The sequence below is a fragment of the Microtus pennsylvanicus genome, chromosome 7 (assembly GCF_037038515.1).
Source record: "Microtus pennsylvanicus isolate mMicPen1 chromosome 7, mMicPen1.hap1, whole genome shotgun sequence".
NCBI classification, from domain to species: Eukaryota; Metazoa; Chordata; class Mammalia; order Rodentia; family Cricetidae; genus Microtus; species Microtus pennsylvanicus.
Window position 1 is genome coordinate 75,621,121 of NC_134585.1, and position 23,948 is coordinate 75,645,068.

The 23,948-nt window shown below is 43.7% G+C and overlaps 1 protein-coding gene across 4 annotated transcripts in view; it reads right to left on the reverse strand.

The window, feature by feature from the left end:
* The window catches only part of Odf2l (outer dense fiber of sperm tails 2 like), a 40,193-nt gene extending 16,456 nt beyond the window's left edge, over positions 1-23,737 (reverse strand). The window contains exons 1-10 of one of the 4 annotated variants that reach the window (XM_075981156.1): positions 23,536-23,737; positions 21,461-21,621; positions 19,841-19,973; positions 18,911-19,039; positions 18,252-18,311; positions 18,064-18,135; positions 17,132-17,248; positions 12,764-12,949; positions 7,049-7,158; positions 2,833-2,968 (exon numbers count right to left, since the gene is read on the reverse strand). In XM_075981156.1, the coding sequence (XP_075837271.1) occupies positions 2,833-2,968; positions 7,049-7,158; positions 12,764-12,949; positions 17,132-17,248; positions 18,064-18,135; positions 18,252-18,311; positions 18,911-19,039; positions 19,841-19,973; positions 21,461-21,567 (1,050 nt within the window). In that variant the 5' untranslated portion in view covers positions 21,568-21,621; positions 23,536-23,737. Of the gene's footprint in view, positions 1-2,832; positions 2,969-7,048; positions 7,159-12,763; positions 12,950-17,131; positions 17,249-18,063; positions 18,136-18,251; positions 18,312-18,910; positions 19,040-19,840; positions 19,974-21,460; positions 21,622-23,379; positions 23,495-23,535 lie in introns of those variants that run through there. The other 3 variants (XM_075981159.1, XM_075981157.1, XM_075981158.1) reach the window with 3 other exon arrangements.
* Positions 23,738-23,948: the final 211 nt, after the last annotated feature.

Here is a 23,948-nt window from a genome sequence, read left to right on the forward strand (position 1 = left end):
CCCTATTACTCATAGCAGAAGCAGCAAAACCATAGGGATTGCCTTAATTTCCTAAGGCACACTCTAATGGGTAAGACAAAGGAGCTGATGACAACTACATATGGATCAGGATGTATTAGAAGAAAGCAAAGTTCAAAAACTCATGTCTGTTCTTTTTACAAAAGAAAACTACTAGTATCTCCTGAGGATGTTGTTCTCATCAGCCTTGACTGTTAACACAGCCTACAGTCAACTGAAGGACCGCTCATTCAGGCTGGCCTGCAGGGATATCTGTAAGGGTTGTCTTGATTATTAATTGATGAAGGACAGCCCAGCCCATTGTAGGCAGCACCACTCCCCAGGCAGGTGGTTCTGAGCTTTATAAAAAAAAAATCTAGCCCCCCCCCACAAAAAAAGCTGAATAAGAACAGAGACTGACTCTATCTCCATCCATCGCCAGATGAAGGTTCTATGGTGATATGCAAAATATTCATCAGTATGGCTATAGGATAGGATCATTTCAGGTTCCCTATCTTCAGCTGCCCCAGGAACTAACTGGGGACCTCGCCTTGGGCACCTGGAAGCCCCTCTAGGTCCAAGTCTCTTCCCAACCCTAAGATGGCTCCCTTAATTAAGATATGTGCTTCCCTGCTCCCCTATCCAACCTTCCTTTATCCCAATCATCCCGTTGCCCCAAGTTCTCTCCATCCTACCCTTCTCACTTTTCTCTCCCCATCTCCCCTTACTCCCCTCCCACCCCACCCTTAAGATCCCGATTTTTTGCCTGGCAATCTTGTCTACTTCCCCTACCCAGTAGGATAGCTATATGTTTTTCTTTGGGTTCACCTTCTTATTTAGCTTCTTACAGAGACCCACACTGGAGTACTGGACTGAGCTCCCAAAGGGTTTTGATCCTACTTCTTGTTCTGGCTTCGTGGGAGCCTAGCCAGTTTGGATGTTCAATCTCCTAGACCAGGATGGAGGGGGGAGGACTTTGGACTTTCCCACAGGGCAGGGAACCCTGACTGCTCTTCAGACTTGAGGGGGGGGGGATGAGTGGGGGAGGAGGGAGAGGAGTGGGGGTACGGGGAGAGGAGTGGGGGGGGAGGAGTGGGAGGCTGGGAGGAGGCGGAAATTTTCTTTTTCTCAATAAAAATAAATAAATAAAAGAACAGAGACTGAAAACAAAGTATCAATCCAGGCCAATAACTCATTAGTCCAATCAGCAGTGTACCCTGAACCAAAGAAAATGGAAAGGGAGGGGAGAGAGAGCATTCCAAAGAACCAAGACACGAAGAAAACATACCTCTACAAGTGTGTATAAAATCCTTTTTTCTTCTTCTTTCCTTGTGTGTGTGTGTGTGTTTCAAGACACCAGCTGTCCTAGAACTATAGCTCTGTAGACCAGGCTAGCCTCAAACATACAGAGATTCACCTGCCTCTGCCTCCCAAGTGCTTAGACTAAAGGTGTGCGCCACCACTACCCAGCATATATGAAACCTTAAGACAGCAAAGACAAAGGAATATTCTGAAAATCCAACGTAAATTTGAACTAGCATTTCCACAGAATAATAATCAGCGTAGTAACAGATTGTTTTCTATTAACAACTCTAACTACAAAAGCCCCTCTCCCTGGGATGTTGTATCTACTTGAAGGCAGGCAAATGAAGGCAGAATAAAGGAATTTTCAGACATAAAAAGGTATATTCCAAACCTTTTTACATGCACTTCTTCCAAGTTAAAAATCTTGAACAATATATCCTAACAAAATGAGAGATACTAACTAAGCTAGGCAATGCAGGCTCAAGGAGGAGAGGGGAGAGGCAGCCATGACATGCCAGGACACCTGGAGACCAGCCCACCGAGGAGCTCCTGCACATGGCATGAGTGGAGATGGGTTTCCAGGAACACAAATATGAAACAGAACTTCTGGAATTTTCATCTTTTAAGAAATGAAGCATTTTCTTTTCTTTGCATTAGAAACACACTTGTTTCCTTTTCTTGAAATGACTATGACCATGGGATGTTTAAAATTATGTTCATATTAGGAAAATTTTGGTGGACTTTTTAGGCATTTATTGATGAATTTTTAAAAAAAAATGACAGGATTCCAGACTTTGAATTTCCTAAGTGTTGAAGTTCCCTTGGCCAGGGGATGGGAGTGGGGTTGACATCCAAATCTTTCCTGCTCTTTCTAAACTTCTATTTCTGTTTCTAGAACATGGATCTTGTAGAATTTTGTGATAATTGCATGGCTCAAAGGCTTCTTTCCTGAGTTCTGTTTTGTGGAGTCCCGTCCAGCCACAGGAGGGTCTGTGTCTAAGAACTCAGGTTCCTCTTTCCTCACAAAGTCCAAAATCTTCCTTGCCCACCCCTTCCCTGGGACACACATAAACCAGTCACTCCTGGGACTTGGCTCAGCTGCAAATTCTTTCTGGTTATACAGAAGCCAAGTACATACTTTTGGGTTCCAAACAGACCTGGCCTGATGGTGTGTCATATGGGGACCACGACACCTACAGATAGCTCTGTGCAGTAGAACTAATGCAGCTCTGGATGTTCCACAGCTAAAACTGTTTCAAAGTTGAGACAAAAAGAGAGTTGTTCAGCCTCATAAGCCTTGCTTTGCCCTGCTAGATGCAATTTAAACTTATTTTTGCATTCTCACTAAAAACCTTAAAACTTATATACACAAACACAGACATTATCTGTGTATCTAGAAATTATTTACCTTAATAATACAAAATCATGAGAAACATGAAACACAATACAATACATGAGCATCATCCAATATTTTTAACTCCAAGCTACTGCTACTAAGTGTGTACACACACAGACACACACACACACTACCTTTAATTTCACATTTTCAATATTTAGGGCTTCATTTTCATTTTCAAGTGAGTGAAGTTTTCTAAGAATTTCTTCACAAGATTTCTTTCCATGAGTTTCCATTTTCTTCAAATCTTCCATAAGATTAATGATTTGCCTTTATAAAAGAAGCAAAAACACGGAAAATTTCACTCAGAAAACAGACGATGAGTGGTTTGGAAGTCATTCTGGTAGGGTGCACTGGGTGAAATGGAGAAGGTACGGGAAGGCGGCAGGATGGACGGAGCAAGGGAGCAGAAACAGGAGTAACCCAGGGCTGTGCTCGAAGCAGCCAGGATTAGAAAGACTCACCTACTGATGACACCATCTACCATTGCCCACAGGATGCATGTCTGCCTGTCCTTCTCACACACACACATGCAAACACATACACACACACACACATACAACATACACACATACACACACACGAAGACAAGTTTAAAGGAAGGATCAGGGGAGGCAGTGACACCTCATCTTTAGGAGCAAATTACCTGTTAGTTTTCCATGATAAAGCACAAGAGCACAAAAACAAAACTCAGAGCAAACCTTAGGGTCAGCTACTATCCCTTAGCAGCAGTGCCAACCTTAGGGTCCCCTACTGTCCCTAGCAGTGCCAACCTTAGGGTCCGCTACTGTCCCCTAGCAGTGCCAACCTTAGGGTCCGCTACTGTCCCCTAGCAGTGCCAACCTTAGGGTCTGCTACTGTCCCCCAGCAGTGCCAACCTTAGGGTCCGCTACTGTCCCCTAGCAGTGCCAACCTTAGGGTCCGCTACTGTCCCCTAGCAGGGCCAACCTTAGGGTCCTCTACTGTCCCCTAGCAGTGCCAACCTTAGGGTCCGCTACTGTCCCCTAGCAGTGCCAACCTTAGGGTCCGCTACTGTCCCTTAGCAGTGCCAACCTTAGGGTCCGCTACTGTCCCCCAGCAGTGCCAACCTTAGGGTCCGCTACTGTCCCCTAGCAGGGCCAACCTTAGGGTCCGCTACTGTCCCTTAGCAGTGCCAACCTTAGGGTCCACTACTGTCCCCTAGCAGTGCCAACCTTAGGGTCCGCTACTGTCCCCTAGCAGTGCCAACCTTAGGGTCCGCTACTGTCCCCTAGCAGTGCCAACCTTAGGGTCCGCTACTGTCCCCAGCAGTGCCAACCTTAGGGTCCGCTACTGTCCCCTAGCAGTGCCAACCTCAGGGTCCGCTACTGTCCCCTAGCAGTGCCAACCTTAGGGTCTGCTACTGTCCCCCAGCAGTGCCAACCTTAGGGTCTGCTATTGTCCCCCAGCAGTGCCAACCTTAGGGTCCATTACTGTCCCTTAGCAGCAGTGCCAACCTTAGGGTCCGCTACTGTCCCCCAGCAGTGCCAACCTTAGGGTCTGCTACAGTCCCCCAGCAGTGCCAACCTTAGGGTCCGCTACTGTCCCCTAGCAGTGCCAACCTTAGGGTCCGCTACTGTCCCCTAGCAGTGCCAACCTTAGGGTCTGCTACTGTCCCCCAGCAGTGCCAACCTTAGGGTCCGCTACTGTCCCCTAGCAGTGCCAACCTTAGGGTCCGCTACTGTCCCCCAGCAGTGCCAACCTTAGGGTCCGTTACTGTCCCTTAGCAGCAGTGCCAACCTTAGGGTCCGCTACTGTCCCCTAGCAGTGCCAACCTTAGGGTCCGTTACTGTCCCTTAGCAGCAGTGTCAACCTTAGGGTCCGCTACTGTCCCCAGCAGTGCCAACCTTAGGGTCCGTTACTGTCCCTTAGCAGCAGTGCCAACCTTAGGGTCCGCTACTGTCCCCCAGCAGTGCCAACCTTAGGGTCTGCTACTGTCCCCCAGCAGTGCCAACCTTAGGGTCCGCTACTGTCCCCCAGCAGTGCCAACCTTAGGGTCCGCTACTGTCCCCCAGCAGTGCCAACCTTAGGGTCGGCTACTGTCCCCTAGCAGTGCCAACCTTAGGGTCTGCTACTGTCCCCCAGCAGTGCCAACCTTAGGGTCCGCTACTGTCCCCTAGCAGTGCCAACCTTAGGGTCCGCTACTGTCCCTTAGCAGCAGTGCCAACCTTAGGGTCCGTTACTGTCCCTTAGCAGCAGTGCCAACCTTAGGGTCCGCTACTGTCCCCCAGCAGTGCCAACCTTAGGGTCCGCTACTGTCCCCTAGCAGTGCCAACCTTAGGGTCCGCTACTGTCCCTAGCAGTGCCAACCTTAGGGTCCGCTACTGTCCCCCAGCAGTTCCAACCTTAGGGTCCGCTACTGTCCCCTAGCAGTGCCAACCTTAGGGTCCGCTACTGTCCCCTAGCAGTGCCAACCTTAGGGTTTGCTACTGTCCCCCAGCAGTGCCAACCTTAGGGTCTGCTACTGTCCCCCAGCAGTGCCAACCTTAGGGTCTGCTACTGTCCCCTAGCAGTGCCAACCTTAGGGTCTGCTACTGTCCCCCAGCAGTGCCAACCTTAGGGTCCGTTACTGTCCCTTAGCAGCAGTGCCAACCTTAGGGTCTGCTACTGTCCCCCAGCAGTGCCAACCTTAGGGTCTGCTACAGTCCCCCAGCAGTGCCAAACTTAGGGTCCGCTACTGTCCCCTAGCAGTGCCAACCTTAGGGTCCGTTACTGTCCCCTAGCAGTGCCAACCTTAGGGTTTGCTACTGTCCCCCAGCAGTGCCAACCTTAGGGTCTGCTACTGTCCCCCAGCAGTGCCAACCTTAGGGTCTGCTACTGTCCCCTAGCAGTGCCAACCTTAGGGTCTGCTACTGTCCCCCAGCAGTGCCAACCTTAGGGTCCGTTACTGTCCCTTAGCAGCAGTGCCAACCTTAGGGTCTGCTACTGTCCCCCAGCAGTGCCAACCTTAGGGTCTGCTACAGTCCCCCAGCAGTGCCAACCTTAGGGTCCGCTACTGTCCCCTAGCAGTGCCAACCTTAGGGTCCGCTACTGTTCCCCTAGCAGTGCCAACCTTAGGGTCCGTTACTGTCCCTTAGCAGCAGTGCCAACCTTAGGGTCCACTACTGTCCCCCAGCAGTGCCAACCTTAGGGTCCACTACTGTCCCCTAGCAGTGCCAACCTTAGGGTCCGCTACTGTCCCCTAGCAGTGCCAACCTTAGGGTCCACTACTGTCCCCCAGCAGTGCCAACCTTAGGGTCCGCTACTGTCCCCTAGCAGTGCCAACCTTAGGGTCCACTACTGTCCCCCAGCAGTGCCAACCTTAGGGTCCACTACTGTCCCCCAGCAGTGCCAACCTTAGGGTCTGCTACTGTCCCCTAGCAGTGCCAACCTTAGGGTCTGCTACAGTCCCCCAGCAGTGCCAACCTTAGGGTCTGCTACTGTCCCCCAGCAGTGCCAACCTTAGGGTCCACTACTGTCCCCTAGCAGTGCCAACCTTAGGGTCTGCTACTGTCCCCCAGCAGTGCCAACCTTAGGGTCTGCTACTGTCCCCTAGCAGTGCCAACCTTAGGGTCCGCTACTGTCCCCCAGCAGTGCCAACCTTAGGGTCCACTACTGTCCCCTAGCAGTGCCAACCTTAGGGTCTGCTACTGTCCCCTAGCAGTGCCAACCTTAGGGTCCGCTACTGTCCCCTAGCAGTGCCAACCTTAGGGTCTGCTACTGTCCCCCAGCAGTGCCAACCTTAGGGTCCGTTACTGTCCCTTAGCAGCAGTGCCAACCTTAGGTTCCGCTACTGTCCCTTAGCAGTGCCAACCTTAGGGTCCGTTACTGTCCCTTAGCAGCAGTGCCAACCTTAGGGTCCGCTACTGTCCCCTAGCAGTGCCAACCTTAGGTTCCGCTACTGTTCCCCAGCAGTGCCAACCTTAGGGTCCGCTGCTGTCCCCTAGCAGTGCCAACCTTAGGGTCCGCTACTGTCCCTTAGCAGCAGTGCCAATGAACAAGAACTTCACACTTTACTCATTAACTTTCTCCATTACACACTTTAGTCCCTTGGATTAAGGGATAATAATTTTTAGAACTGTGAAACATGTTTTAAAATTTGTTTTGTTCATATCCTTGTTTAATTGACAAACGTCACTTCTACTTGGAACGAAGTATCTATTTATAAGTTTTGACTTTGAAATGGGAATAGCAATGTGAGTTGAGGGGTAAGCTCTGGTTTCTATTGGAGGAAGAACAGCTTAGTTACTACCAACAGCACCTTTACCACAGACAGAAGAGCCGAGACATGCAGTGTTAGGGAACAATCAAGTCGCCTCTCATTAGACAATGACAATCTAAATTCTTGCTTACTTTTTCATTGTTTCGATCTGAACTTCCAGCTCGGTTTTTTCTATTACAATTTTCTCATAATGACTCTTCCAGGCATTGGAAGCTGAAACCGTTTCAGACAACTTGGCTTCCTAAAAATACATAAAGCATTCATCTTGTAACTTAAAAGTGTTTTTCACAGGTTTTAGACACAAATATACTGTAAATAGGAAAACACTCTTCCAGCAAAGCATGCAACTTTTCTTGTAGAGAAACTAGGTGTGCAGTTTCAAATATAAGAAAAGTTTGAATAAGTGTTAATGAAAATTACTTTATGTACACACAGTAAAGTTCCAACTTACTATTTTGTGATGTTGATGTGACTAGTTTTAAGTAATATTTCACAATTAACAAAATAATTTCTATTTTACTTATGAATGCATCTTCATTTTCCATTCTTGACACAGAAGAGCTAACAACCACCTACATACGAGAAGAGGGTTTCCCACAACACACAGAAACTCCTGCAACTCCACAGCATCTCCGAACGAGCCTTATTTGTCTGTCTAGAAGTCACCCATCAGCTTGCCAACACTGCTACTGTGCATAGAGGAGCAACAGTGGCTCAGCCAGCTTGAATGTGAGATCCACAAAGGAGAATTTTGTCTGTTTTCTTCATCACTGCTTGCAGAGTTTTGAATGGTGCCAGGAACACACAGTAAATGCCAATGGCTCTTTGCACCACTCTGTGGCTTTGTCCACATTCTACAGAGAAGCAAACTCACTAGTTATAAGAATGCCAGCTACCCATGAATCAGAGGACCCACAATAGTTTGAACAGCAGTTAACATACTATTTTCCTCTGTCCTTCTATCATTCATTCATGGAAAAGAGTTTATAGGCCATCTACTATGTACAAGACATTGTCTATGTTTATTACACTGAAGATTAGTATCTTATTTCATATATTGTACAAAATAAATTTTAATATAAATTATGAAGTAAGAGATGGCTATAACATATATTATAAAGTCAGTTCCTATTATAATATATATAATACAAGATACTGAGGAATTTAATCCATCGAAAGAATGTATATATTAGGTATGTAAAGCTCTCACTGCTTCTTTCACCTGTCCTTATGGAAAGACACAGAGCAAGAGCCCCTTGCCTCCCTCCGCATTGGAATGCTGCTGAACTCGCACTACGGGAGCCTCCTGATTACTGCAGACCTCACAGACCCTTCCTAACCCCCTCCTTGATTCCCCTGTGCTGTATTATTGCATGCACATGCATGGCAAACCAAATAAGAATTCAATAAAATGTCTCACTGCTCATTTGTGTTTCAAGCTTAAGACATCCTTGAGGAGGGAGGATAGTAAAACATGAGATAGCGGCGGTATGAAATAAATACCACAGAATTCAGACATCACTATGAGTAACTGTTAAAGGGCTGCTACTCAGTGGGTAGTAAGGGAAGGCCATCTCTGGAGAGAAGGCAGTTGAAAAGGGGAAAAGAACCAGTGACAAAGAGCAAGGAAGAACTTCAAGCCAGAGGCAGCAGCTCCACCACTGAGAGGCACAGAGGACACAGACAGCACAGAGCTACCCCATCTGTTTTCTCACACATATTCCTACAATCACAAGGTAAGCAGCGCTCTTATGCCCTAGTTTACAGAAATGAAGGGCAGAGAGGCTGAACGCCTCTGTAAAGTGCCCAGGGTTAACCAGTGCAGGAGTCTTTCCAAACTGGCGTGGCTTCTGGCAGTGCTAACTCAATGGGAAAGCCAAGAGCACCATACCAGGACTGGTGTCCACCACCCCAAGCATCTGTAGGTATTCAGCCTGGTTACAACCTAGTCTTCAATTCAATATCCAGTTACACTCAAGTGTGTATAAATTAAATATTAGAGCCTTAAAATGGTGACATTTGACCTTATAAAACATTAACTTCTTTTGTTTGTACAAGCTGTTATACAAGTCTGTTTTCATTTCCCAAAGCCACTAACAAATCTATAAGCCTTAGCATACGTTCTTAAGAGGTGGGATACTAGTGAGCCACAGAAACAATGAATATTTTAATGGTTGGCAACTGAATAAGAATAATGATTTGTCAAGAAGAACAAAGTCCTAAGTCCATTTTTCAGCTCTGTGTTATACTCAAAGATATCTTTCACATGTTTTGTTTACGTCAGCATATGGCTTCAAATGCATTACAGAGGTTAAATGAAGTGAATTACTGAATAAAGTCATATGGTCTAATAACATAAATCAGCATTTTCCAAACTGATATTTCTCAGAACCACTTCCAAGAGCTGCTTTGTGGGTACAAGAAGAGTTCTGTGGTTAAGTGTGGGAAATTCCTACGTCCATGCTCTCATTACTGCCTTCTGAGAGCCTTTTCAGGGCCTTTAATATGTTAATATGCACTGTAACTTTCCAGTGGGCACGATGGAGGAAGCCTTACTCTTAGCTAGCCATAAAAGCTTTTGGGGTGTGTGTGTGTGTTGGGGGGGGGCATGGTATACATTTACATTTCCTTACAGTAAACCTCAAAAGTGCTATATAATTCAAATGCTGTATTTTATGATACATCATATTTCAAAATAAAAGTATGAAGCAAACACTTGAGCAAATTTCTATAGCATTTATAGTAAGATGGGTAAGAATGATACCATTATCTAAAGCTTCACAACATTAACTATGCTATCTATGTTATCTAACTAACTATGCTATGATTCTATTCTGTCTAACTAACTATGCTATCTACCTATACTTTCTAACTATGCTATCTACCTATACTTTCTAACTAACTATGCTATCTAACTATACTTTCTAACTATGCTATCTACCTATACTTTCTAACTAACTATGCTATCTAACTATACTTTCTAACTATGCTATCTACCTATACTTTCGAACTAACTATGCTATCTAACTATGCTATGCACCTATTCTGTCTAACTATGCTATCTAACTATGCTATGCACCTATTCTGTCTAACTATGCTATCTAACTATGCTATGCACCTATTCTGTCTAACTATGCTATCTAACTATGCTATGCACCTATTCTGTCTAACTATGCTATCTAACTATGCTATGCACCTATTCTGTCTAACTATACTATCTAACTATGCTACATACCTATTCTGTCTAACTATGCTATCTAACTATGCGATGCACCTATTCTGTCTAACTATGCTATCTAACTATGCTATGCACCTATTCTGTCTAACTATGCTATCTAACTATGCTACATACCTATTCTGTCTAACTATACTATCTAACTATGCTATGCACCTATTCTGTCTAACTATACTATCTAACTATGCTACATACCTATTCTGTCTAACTATACTATCTAACTATGCTATGCACCTATTCTGTCTAACTATACTATCTAACTATGCTATGCACCTATTCTGTCTAACTATGCTATCTAACTATGCTACATACCTATTCTGTCTAACTATGCTATCTAACTATGCTACATACCTATTCTGTCTAACTATACTATCTAACTATGCTATGCACCTATTCTGTCTAACTATGCTATCTAACTATGCTACATACCTATTCTGTCTAACTATGCTATCTAACTATGCTATGCACCTATTCTGTCTAACTATGCTATCTAACTATGCTATCTAACTATGCTACATACCTATTCTGTCTAACTATACTATCTAACTATGCTATGCACCTATTCTGTCTAACTATGCTATCTACCTATACTTTCTAACTAACTATGCTATCTAACTATACTTTCTAACTATGCTATCTACCTATACTTTCTAACTAACTATGCTATCTAACTATACTTTCTAACTATGCTATCTACCTATACTTTCGAACTAACTATGCTATCTAACTATGCTATGCACCTATTCTGTCTAACTATGCTATCTAACTATGCTATGCACCTATTCTGTCTAACTATGCTATCTAACTATGCTATGCACCTATTCTGTCTAACTATGCTATCTAACTATGCTATGCACCTATTCTGTCTAACTATGCTATCTAACTATGCTATGCACCTATTCTGTCTAACTATACTATCTAACTATGCTATCTAACTATGCTACATACCTATTCTGTCTAACTATGCTATCTAACTATGCTATGCACCTATTCTGTCTAACTATGCTATCTAACTATGCTATGCACCTATTCTGTCTAACTATGCTATCTAACTATGCTATGCACCTATTCTGACTAACTATGCTATCTAACTATGCTACATACCTATTCTGTCTAACTATACTATCTAACTATGCTATGCACCTATTCTGTCTAACTATACTATCTAACTATGCTACATACCTATTCTGTCTAACTATACTATCTAACTATGCTATGCACCTATTCTGTCTAACTATACTATCTAACTATGCTATGCACCTATTCTGTCTAACTATACTATCTAACTATGCTACATACCTATTCTGTCTAACTATGCTATCTAACTATGCTATGCACCTATTCTGTCTAACTATGCTATCTAACTATGCTATCTAACTATGCTACATACCTATTCTGTCTAACTATGCTATCTAACTATGCTATGCACCTATTCTGTCTAACTATGCTATCTAACTATGCTATGCACCTATTCTGTCTAACTATGCTATCTAACTATGCTACATACCTATTCTGTCTAACTATGCTATCTAACTATGCTATGCACCTATTCTGTCTAACTATGCTATCTAACTATGCTATGCACCTATTCTGTCTAACTATGCTATCTAACTATGCTACATACCTATTCTGTCTAACTATGCTATCTAACTATGCTATGCACCTATTCTGTCTAACTATGCTATCTAACTATGCTATGCACCTATTCTGTCTAACTATGCTATCTAACTATGCTATGCACCTATTCTGTCTAACTATGCTATCTAACTATGCTATGCACCTATTCTGTCTAACTATGCTATCTAACTATGCTATGCACCTATTCTGTCTAACTATGCTATCTAACTATGCTACATACCTATTCTGTCTAACTATGCTATCTAACTATGCTATGCACCTATTCTGTCTAACTATGCTATCTAACTATGCTATGCACCTATTCTGTCTAACTATACTATCTAACTATGCTATGCACCTATTCTGTCTAACTATGCTATCTAACTATGCTATGCACCTATTCTGTCTAACTATGCTATCTAACTATGCTATGCACCTATTCTGTCTAACTATGCTATCTAACTATGCTATGCACCTATTCTGTCTAACTATGCTATCTAACTATGCTATGCACCTATTCTGTCTAACTATACTATCTAACTATGCTATCTAACTATGCTACATACCTATTCTGTCTAACTATGCTATCTAACTATGTTATGCACCTATTCTGTCTAACTATGCTATGCACCTATTCTGTCTAACTATACTGTCTAACTATGCTATCTAACTATGCTACATACCTATTCTGTCTAACTATGCTATCTAACTATGCTATGCACCTATTCTGTCTAACTATGCTATCTAACTATGCTATGCACCTATTCTGTCTAACTATGCTATCTAACTATGCTATGCACCTATTCTGTCTAACTATGCTATCTATGTTATCTAACTAACTATGCTATGCACCTATTCTGTCTAACTATGCTATCTAACTATGCTATGCACCTATTCTGTCTAACTATACTATCTAACTATGCTATGCACCTATTCTAAGTAACTCTGGTATTTAAATGCCTGCAGCATCTTGCACAAGAATGTGCACACTCACCTGATCTCTGATCTGGGAAGTGAGGAGTTCAATGTCCCCTGTAAAGTGCTTTAGCCGTTGTCTGTAAATTTTTGAAGCTTTTTGCAGAGCCGCAGCTTTCTGCCGACTTGCTTCTTTGACGGCTACAGCCTCCTGCTTATTCATTTTCACCTGCAAGTTCCACTTGGCTATTTGGGCTTCCAAGCTCTAAAAAAATAATAAAAGCAATTAAATTATATGAAAGCTTCAATGTATAATGTTGCAAAAACACATGCCACCTTCCACACAGATTTTATCTAAACAACTAATTATGAATAGTTAAAAAGTTAAACAGTGATAAGAGGTGACATAGCCAAAACTTCCTGTAGCAAGTTAAAAAATGAAAACTCAAAATATTGCAGTATACATAAAACTAATGTGCTATGACTAGACAGGCTAATATTTGTGATTGTGCCCAAAAAAATCAGCTTCCTTACAGCCCCAATGATAAGACATCATTTAGCTTGTGTATGAAATACAACATTGAACAGCTGAATACATGATCTTAATCCTAGGCATGTAAGGCTCACAAAGAACTGGTAGCTTGGCAAACACACAGGAGTGCCTCAGGGGACAAGATGTGCAGGGCCTGGAGGACGAAGACAGGGTGAGCAGAGACCTGGTGGCCAATCTTAACTCTAGGATCAAAAGGCATCCGCTGATACTAGGTATAACCAGGAGAGTAACTCATGAAACAAACGACCTCACGGCCAGGCAGTGTAGATACATCACTGGCTACCAGGTCCACACCGTCTGATGAAGCAGGTCAAACGAGTGTCCACAGGCAAGCTGCAGCCACTGAGTGGGGCAGTGCCAAGGGCAGGACCGGTTCCTGACACACGCTGCATCAAACATGAGGGCTGGTCTGGTGTGACTACGGTTCCGCTGTCCTTTCAGATCATCCCAAGTATCCGAGCATCAAGTGCTCTGTGTAAATATTAATGAATATTAAGTATGTAAGAACTAATGACTAGAGAGTGTTATGCTTTTGTATGTTTAAAATTACATATATGTTAAATCTGACATTACAGAATCCATGCTTGACGCTTCATTGCCTGGGGCAGTCATTTCAACTAAAAATAAATTTAAGATACACAGTAGTAGACAGGCTTTTCTACATGACCCTGCAACCAATAAAAGCTATGGCTCCCTTCACTTTCTCCAGCATAACTAAGAAGCACGTCTTTGGATTTCGTCTCTGCAGACTGGCTAGGTAAACTCTGAAGCAGCAACTACCTCTTCAGCTGCCTCTACAAATCTATCTTAAATAGACAAAAAAAAAAGGCTCACGGAGCACTAGAGTAAAAGGGAAAAAACAAGCTAGAAGGTCAAGTCCATGTGTGAGCAAGGACCCGTCCACAAGGAGCGCACCAGTCATTCCCCATATGGCCACACGGTGTCACCACCACATTACGTTGTTTTTGCATTTACTTAAAGACTTCTTAGAAAATTTTAAGAGACCCAGTATCATCTCAAAATGGGGATGCCACAGCAGAGCTCTGGATTTTAGCCTCGTGTTCTGCCTCCAGATTGATCAAGTAGATTTTAAAAGCAAAAAATATTGCTAAAACTTCTATTAGAAAATAACTCATTATTTCATTTAGAGCTAATGGAAATAGAAAACACTATCCTGAGTGAGGTAACCCAGACCCAAAAAGATGAACATGGGATGTACTCACTCATAAATAAGGGTCACGGAGTCTACAATTGGTGAACCTAAAGAAGCTAAATAAGAAGGTGAACCCAAGGAAAAACATATAGTTATCCTCTTGCCTATGGGAAGTAGACAAAATTGCCGGGGAGGAAAGTGGGATCTTCGGGGTGGGGTGGGTTGGGGGTAAGGGGAGATGGGGAGAGAAAAGGGAGAAGGGGAGGATGGGGGGAACTTGGGGAAACAGGATGATTGGGATAAAGGAAGGCTGGATAGGGGAGCACAGAAGCACAATTCTTAGTTAAGGGAGCCACCTTAGGGCTGGCAAGAGACTTGAACCTAGAGTGGCTCCCAGGAGCCCAAGGCGATGTCCCCAGTTAGTTCCTTGGGCAGATGAGGATAGGGAACCTGAAACGACCCTATCCTATAGCAATACTGACGAATATCTTGCATATCACCATAGAACCTTCATCTGGTGATGGATGGAGATAGAGACAGAGACCCACACTGGAGCACTGGACTGAGCTCCCAAGGTCCCAATGGGGAGCAGAAGGAAGGAGAAGATGAGCAAGGAAGTCAGGACCACGAGGGGTGCACCCACCCACTGAGACAGTGGAGCTGATCTACTGGGAGCTCACCAAGGCCAGCTGGACTGTGACTGAAAAAGCATGGGATAAAACCGGACTCTCTGAACATGGCGAACAATGAGGGATGATGAGAAGCCAAGGACAATGGCACAGGGTTTTGATCCTACTTCATGTTTGGGCTTTGTGGGAGCCTAGCCAGTTTGGATGTTCACCTTCCTAGACATGGACGGAGTGGGGAGGACCTAGGACTTACCACAGGGCAGGGAACCCTGACTGCTCATTGGACTGGAGAGGGAGGGGGAGAGGAGTGGGGGAGGGTAGAAGGGTGGGAGGAGGGGGAGGGAAATGGGAGGCTGGGAGGAGGGGGAAACATTTTTTTTCCTTTTCTCAATAAAAAAATAAAAAATAAATAAAAAATAAAAAAATAAAAAGAAAACATACTCAGCTGCCATTTGAGGGCACTAGACCATGAAAGACAATCTGAAGTGGACTGGCAGGTTAGGTCGCACTGTTGCCTGCGGTGCCTACACAGCCCTGGGACGCACACCAGCCTGTGTCCTCACCCATGCAGAGCGAAGAGGACCCAGCACGGCTACAGCGGGAGGTTCTGGGAGGAACAGGTACTGAGAAGGAATGACTCCTTCCTACTAACAGAGTCCAGGAAAGGGGACTTCAGCAGGCTACCACTACTGACACTGCCAGACTCTGATGGCCACGCAGATGGCCAGGGTTAAACTGAAAGCAACACTGAACATCAGGCATCTAGGGAAGGGGGTGGTAGGGACGGGGAGGGGGTGATAAGGACAGAAAAGAGATAGCAGAAGCCAGGGGGAGCGTAATCAGAATATACCAGACACAAGTATGAAATTGCCAAAGAACAAAATTAATTTAAAAAAATTACGTCTTCCATAAACCTGCTTACTGCCCTTAGAAAGGCAAAAGCTCTTTGCCACTGAAGGACAAGCAGGTGCTACAGGTTGCAGACATCTTCTGGATTCGGGACAAGAACTAGCTGAGGTCTACCTAGATGTCCTCACCCTTGGTCTGCAGAAGTCTCTGGAGGTAGGAACACTGTTGCTTTTCCTTTGGCAAAAAGTAAGACAGTGGTCCAATTAGGTTGTGACACATAGCAGCACCCTCAGGCTCTGACCTCAAAACGACTGTGGCTTGGACACCTTTCTAAACCAAGCCTTCCTTCTCACTGCGCAAATACAAAGGGAGCTGCAAAGTGCACTAAACACAAAACTAAGCTCTTTCCCAATTTCTATAACTGGCAGCAAAAGAAACAACTTACTGATTGCCTATTAGATACATGTGAGAATACCCTAAAAGGCTACCTGGGCATGGAAAAAGACCAGAATGCTCTGCAGCCAAATGGTAACAATTGTTTCAGTGTCCTTAAGCTAGTTTAACTTATGTTTTCATAAGTTACAAAAGTGTCCATTGTAAACACAAATTAACTGTTTACGATGAGAAAGATTTAAAGTCTCTGCTGGGATAATCTTTCTGTATACTATGTGACGCCATGTCTCTGTTCAACCTCACCCGCCTAAGGCACCTTCTGATTAATTTAATAAAGAGTTAAATGGCCATCAGCTAGGCAGGAGAGGACAGGCAGGACTTCCAGGCAGAGACAGGAACTCTGGGAAAGAATCTGAAACAGAAGATTGGTCAGTTGGATGCAGAGGAAGTTGGACAGATGGTACTAAGGAGAGGTAATGGGCCATGTGGCAGACTGTAGGTTAATATAAATTAATTGTATTAATGATAACTTAAGAGCGAGTTGGGTTAATTTAAGTTTTAAGAGCTAGTTGGGAATAAGCCTAAGCTAAGGGCAAGCTTTCACAATTAATAACAAGTTTCCATATCATTATTAGAGAACTAGTAATATAAAGAAAGACATTCTTCCTAGATTGAAATATAAAGAGAAACATTTTCATACAGTGATCTGAACCTACATATTCAGAAGGTTAGATTAACATTCAGTGTTTTCCACAGAAACACAAAAATCACACACTTTTATTATCACTGAATTCCACAATTAAACAAGGCTGTTAAAGTTAGATCTTTCATTCACTTTATTCCTGAGACTATAAAATGGGTATTCATAACCTTTACGTGCTGTTTTAACTTATCATTCTCAGCCTCCCTTTTCTGAATTTGGAGGTGTAGACGATCATGTACCACTTTGACTGACTGAGAAAACCGGTTTGCTTTCAAAGCACTTTCCTGTAACAGAAAAGAAAGATGATGATAATAACTACAGTGTCCCTTTGTCTTTGTTAGAGCCCAGAGTTTGACTGCAGCTGAGCAGACACTGAAGCAGGGCACTCCTCTCATATAAAACTGCAGGTAAACCTCCCAGTGACTTCTGATTTTCTCCTACAAACCTTCCCATCTCTCCTCCCAAGTAAAACTTAAAGTCTGTGCAATATGTTCCTCCATATAACAAAACTATTTAATTTTTCCAAAATAACAAAAATATCAATGTATAGTTTTAAGATGTGCATGTGTTTATGGCAGGTGTTGCCAGCTGTGTACAGGTGTAGAGACACATACATACACACGCACAAATATGACATGTGTGTGGGATCACAGGAATACCTTGGGTGTCATCTTCAGGACCATGATCCAGCTCCTGTGAATGGCCCCTCACTGCCCTGGAGCTCACCAGCTCGTCTGGCTGGCCAGCCAGCTCCAGGGATTCCTCCCGCCTCTCCCTTTCCAGGGCCAGAATTACAAGGGTTCTGGAGACTAAGCTCAGGCTGTGCTCTTCCGACTGGCCCATCGCCCAACCCAGCACAGAATTTGTGGTGGCTTACGCCAAGTAGCCTAAGCAGCACAAAACTAAACTAACTAAACAAACAGAAAACTTAAAAAGTTAAGGTGCTCTATTTGATACATAAAAATCAACACTGATCTAAACTGCCGAAACATCTTCAACTGTGCTCATAACTGAGGATTCGAGAGCAGGGTGGGAGGAAGAGAAAGGGGGTCAATACTGACAAAATAGAAGTTTAGGTTAAAAATCAGAATGTGTTTACCTTTTCATTCTGAAACAGACATGAAAGCTCTTGGATATAGGTGTCTTTTTCAAGCACCTTCTTCTTAAGACCCTTCAGGAAATACAAATAATGAGAAATTCAGAACGTGAATAATGCCAGCTAACACCACCCAGTATACAAAGACGCCAAAAGCGTCACAAAGAAGGCTGTCAAGTGGAAACACTCACACTGTTCTCACTCTCGTTGTCACTGAGGTCCTTCAACAAGCTGGGCGGGCTCTTTCCTGTCTGTGAGGGAGAGATGCGGAACACCAGTGTTTAAAACCACACATGTCTGTTTTAAGCATGATTACTGTCAAGTTTGGGAGCTCATTTTCTACCGATATCAACTCTGCAAGAAGCCTGCAAATATTTTCTCCTATTCTGTAGACTGTCTCCATGCTGTTATCTTACTTTATTTAGAAGCTTTTTAGTTTGATGTAATCACATTTATATATTTTGCTGTGTTTTCTGTGTTTTATGTATCTTTAAAAAAAACACACGACATGGGAGCACACGGCACGGAACACAGGACATGGGAGCACACGGCACGAGAGCACAGGACATGGGAGCACACGGCACGGAACACAGGACATGGGAGCACACGGCACGGGAGCACAGGACATGGGAGCACACAGCACGGGGGCACAGGACATGGGAGCACACGGCACGGGGGCACAGGACATGGGAGCACACAGCACGGGAGCACAGGACATGGGAGCACACAGCACGGGAGCACAGGACATGGGAGCACACAGCACGGGAGCACAGGACATGGGAGCACAGGACATGGGAGCACAAGGCACGGGAGCACACGGCACGGGGAGCACACGGCACAGGAGCCTTACTTGTTCGTAGTATGTCTGTTTGAGAAGTTGTTCTATGGCTAATTTCACACGGTTAAAAGTGTCTAGTTCTTTTGCTAATATTTCCTGCTGTTCAAAAATCTTCTTCAAACTGGATGCAGAAAGATTAACCTGACAAAATAAAAAAAAAGCACATATACACATGTTAAGAAAACACTAAGTAAAATACGCTGGAATGGTATCATCAATGAGGAACTGTTTCCTAGTGTCAGCTGTAATCATTATTTTGTGTGTAGTGCTGATGAGCCCTGGCAAGTTTACCCATAGTGGACAGGATGCACTATGAGGTGTGTTAAAATTGAATAAGCTGGACAACTCCACAGCTTTGTGGTATTTGTTCTACTAAACTACAGAGTGCTATCTATTCTTGTCCCAAATAGAGTTTAGCCATCTTCTGCTCCAAATGACACCACAGAAAACAGGTAAAGGCATCTCTCAGAATTTTATTCTTTAAAGATCTATTTATTTTTATTTTATATAAATGAGTATTTTGCGTGCATGTTTGTACGTGCACCACGTATGCCTGGTGCCCGTGGAATCCAGAAGAGGGCATCAGAGCTTCTGAAACTGGAGGGGATGGTCTTCCAGAGTCAGACAGTGCTGCTAACCCCTGGCCGTCTCTGCAGTCCGCAGTTGTAGTTTTAAATGAACTCTTCAGAAAATCTCCTTCTCTGTTTCAAGGTCAGGTAAGTCACACATCAATCTGCAGTTTCCAGGTCAGTCTCTTACTAGGTGCATGTCTGAGAGATTTCTGCCTTTTAATGGCAGGATAAAGAACACTGTCCCCAGCCCAATTTTTGGTATCATGTACCCATATGTGGGCATTCCCATTAAGATCTGAGTCCCTAGTCAGGTCATTCTGAATGTTCTGCTCACTTTCCATCTCATTAGCCATTCAAGTCCAACACTCACATTTTCTAAATTAATTCCTTCCATGGTGTTCTTAAATAGCGGCAAAAGTAATTCGACTGAAGAGGATGCCGACTCAGCTTCCTTAAGTGCTGCCTCCAGCTCTGTCTTTTCATTTACGATGTCTTGCTTGAGGCTAATACAGACAAATAAACTTTCAGTTACATCTAACACACAAACTGGAAACTTTTTAATGTACAATAAGAACAGATAAGCCTGCCTGCAGACTGCCATTAATTTGATTTACAGACGCCCCTAGGGGAAGCCTTATCATCAGGACTATAGGTGTCCAGGCCAAATGTGAGCTGAGAAGAAGCGAAAAAGAGGTGGGCCTGGGATACAGAAGATAATAATTCATTTTACTTACATTCTGCTTTTATGGAATCATAAGTTATGAGCAATTAAAATTTATCTACAGGGCTGGAGAGACAGCTCAGCAGTTAAGAGCACTGGTGCTCCTCCAGAGGAACCAGGTTCTAGTCTCAGCACCCACATGGTGGCTCACAACTGTCTGCAACTCCCTCATTTGGCCTCCATTGGCACCACATATGAATGTAGAGCACACACATACATGGAGGCAAAATTTTCATATATATAAATCAAATACATCTTTAAATTTTTAATAAATAAAAAGCTATGATCACTAAACTTTAAAGAAGCTTTTTCAGTATTTATAAACAAAACAGCAAGTTCTGTGAGAGCATCGCACTGTTTCTTTACAGAATGTTGTATTTAGAACTGATGGGGCAGGAAGGTGGCTCAGCAAGGGAAGACTCAAGCCATGCAGCCTGGAGATCTGCTAAGACCCCGGACCTCATGGTGGGAGGGCAGAACAGACTCTCAGCATTGTCCTCTGACCTACACAGCACAAATATCTCTCTCTCTCTCTCTCTCTCTCTCTCTCTCTCTCTCTCTCTCTCTCTCTCTCACACACACACACACACACACACACACACACACACGAAAATAAAATTAATGGCATCTTACATATATGGCAAGGAGAAAATTTTGTTCTTAAATACCACTGGCTTAAAGTAAAAAGCTTATGATAAACTATCCTTCATTCAAAACCACGGTCTGAAAATCAACAATTATATTTAGTGAAACACCATCTTCTACTTTCTACCAGCTAACCTAGACACTAGACTATATTACCCATAATGACAATAATGACATTTTAAGATTACTATTACTATATTAACTCACACAAATAACAAGTAATTTCCAATTCAAACAAAGGAAAACAAGATAATCATTTGTTACACAATAATATACCAGGCAATAATATTTGCTTTACAAAGTTTTAATAGAATTGGTTGGCTTTCCTATTGCTTTCATTAAGAATAAAAACTTGAACCATACACCTGTAACCCCAGGGTAAGAAAGGCCTGAGAATTCAGCATCACCCTAGGATGCACAGTGAGGTCTTGTCTCAAAAAGTAAAGCAAACAAACAAATAATAGAAAATATAATACAAAGACTGGCAACTGCTCTAAACTGCCAAATAAGTACTTTTATAATTAGGTTATATAGGCATATTTTAACAACTGAAGACTAAATGTGAGGTCACTCCTGACTGATTACTGCACTTGATCTGGAAGTTAGGAAATGAGGTTTGGATACCTGCTGAGGTGGCTCCCACTAGCACACTGTAGGACGCGTCCTCTCTCCGGTGTGAGATAGGAGAAGGTTCCCTCTGAGCAACTTCCATCACTAGTAGGAATCTCCATCAACTCAGTAGCTCTCTTCTAGGTGCTTCAGCAACTTTTCACAGATGCTGAAAGCTAGGGACCGTATGTTATCACACATCATTCCTTCCTGCTGTTACCCTCTGAGATAAAGACCCAGTTATGTATAAAGCGTCTCAAAGACAATATCAAAATCACAACTGCTGTCTGGGCATGGTTTCACCTGCAAAAACTGCATTAAATTGTCTGATGTTTCTATATACAATGCAGTGACAAATATTTAGTAGCTAAAATTCAGAAGGAATTTTAGCCCAGAGATCCTGTGTCACTCTCCCTGGATCTCTGGCTTCTGAATTGTGCGACATCTGTTACTACAACATCACACTGCAGAGAATACACAAGGGTATTTACAGCCCAGAAGAAGTGCAAACATACAAATCACATGAAAAGCCAAAAATAGGCTAAGGAAGAACACACTCTGCCAAGTCACCACAAACACATTTGTGCGTCTGTTTGGTTTGTAACCACCTCAGCTCTTCAAGGAAGAATTCACATTTATCTTTTACTCATCCACGTGTTTAAATGTTGATCTCTCCACGGGCTAGAATCTAGAGAAAAAAATGTCTTATTTATAGTTGATTCCCAAATGTCTACAAGCCGTGGAGAAGTAAGCAGTGCCTGGAAAAGCGTAGTACTCTCAATGAGTATGACAGACTACTGCTTTCACTTTTCCGTCCCCTGACCGACCTTTCTGAGGGATTAAAACAAACAAAATAAAATGGTTTCTATATTTAGAAGTAAAACTTAAAACCAGCATGATATGATAGGGACCTTCCGTTCTTAGGAAATACTTTCTAAAACGAGAACCATGTGGGAATCAGTACGTTAAGTGAGTTCTCAGGTAGTTTTCCGGGCTATTAGTGAGTGTGCATAAGACAAATTATAAAGCAAAAATGTGCTCCACCACCTACAATTATTAACTACATCTTTAATGGTAAATAAAGTCAATGTGTGGTAAAAATGGGAATCTGTGGTGGTTAATTTTAATTATCATCCAGACACAATCTAGAATGATTAGGAAGACAGTCTCCATGAGAAACGGTCTTGATTAGGCTGGTTAGTGGACATGCCTGTCTGGGATTGTCTCAGTTGAATTGAGGTGGGAAGAACCATCCAGACTGTAGGTGGCACAATACTATAGGCTGGACCAGGGCTAAATAAAAGCCAGCATGCATTCAGTTTTCCCCTGTTCCTGGTTATGGGTGTTTCTAGCTGCTTTAAGTTCCTGCTGCCTTGACTGCAGTGATGAGCTGTAATCTGCAAGTGTGAATAAAGTTTTCTCTCTCAAAACTGCTTTCAAGGTATCTTATCACAAGAGGAAATGGAAGTGGGATGGGCTCTAAGAATGACTTCGGCAATACTATCTTTACAGAATCCTCAAAACACAAGGCTGGGAACTGGGTGAGTGTCAGAAACGCCCACAGAAGTTACAAGAGGTCATCTTCGCCAACACGAAGATTATCCGCATGTTCAAAGCCACTTCACTGTTTTTGTGTTTTCTATAACCAAAATTAGATGAGCAAATGTAATACTTTAATACAAAAATATTTGTCCGCTACACAAAATGGAACACTTTCCTTTAATATAAAATATAGCCTATCTTTGTAAACTAAACTCTCATTTCAGTTGAGCAAGGGTTTTTTTGCAGAAACCAGGTGCTGTCCAAGCGTTTTCAGTTAAGTGCAAAGCATGACCAACTGACAAACACTGCACTTTGTACAACTTGTTAGTGGTGAGACAAAGGCCCGTCCTATACAAGTTTAAGCAAATACTTCAAGTTCAATAATTCTTAACTTTTTTTTAACCTGCCAAGGGTATGCATGGAGCTCACATCCGGGTACCCCCGCTCGCCCGCGCCCCCAGCTTCCTAGGGTCACCCGCGGCCCGCGCTCAGAGCCCGCCCCGGAACGCGACCAACGTCGCCGTGACGTCATCCGCCGCCGCCGCTACCTGCGGTGGCCGTGGCGTCCTTCGAGATCCTGTCTGGTCCTTGGTCGCCTCGGCAGGCAGGGAGTGCGGAGAGAAGAGCAGAAAGGCAGAAGGGAGGACAGGGCGCGCGAGGCAAGGGCTGAGGAGTCACCAGAACGGGCGGCGGTGGCCACAGCCGCGCCACGGAAGAACCAAGCGTTGCTAGTAACCGGCCCGCGGCTTCTCTGGAAACGGACGCCCCGCCCCTCCGCCGGCGGCTCCCACGTAGCTGATTGGCCAGGGCTCTAGAGCGCGGCTCCATTCCTGCTGTGATTGGCGGGAGCGAGAGGGCGTGGCCGGCGGGGAGCTTTGTTTCTGCGCTGGTTTCTCTGGTGAGGCTTTTTAATGCTTTTGCTTTGAGAAAAAGCATAGCTTTGTGTGTAGTTCCCGAAAGT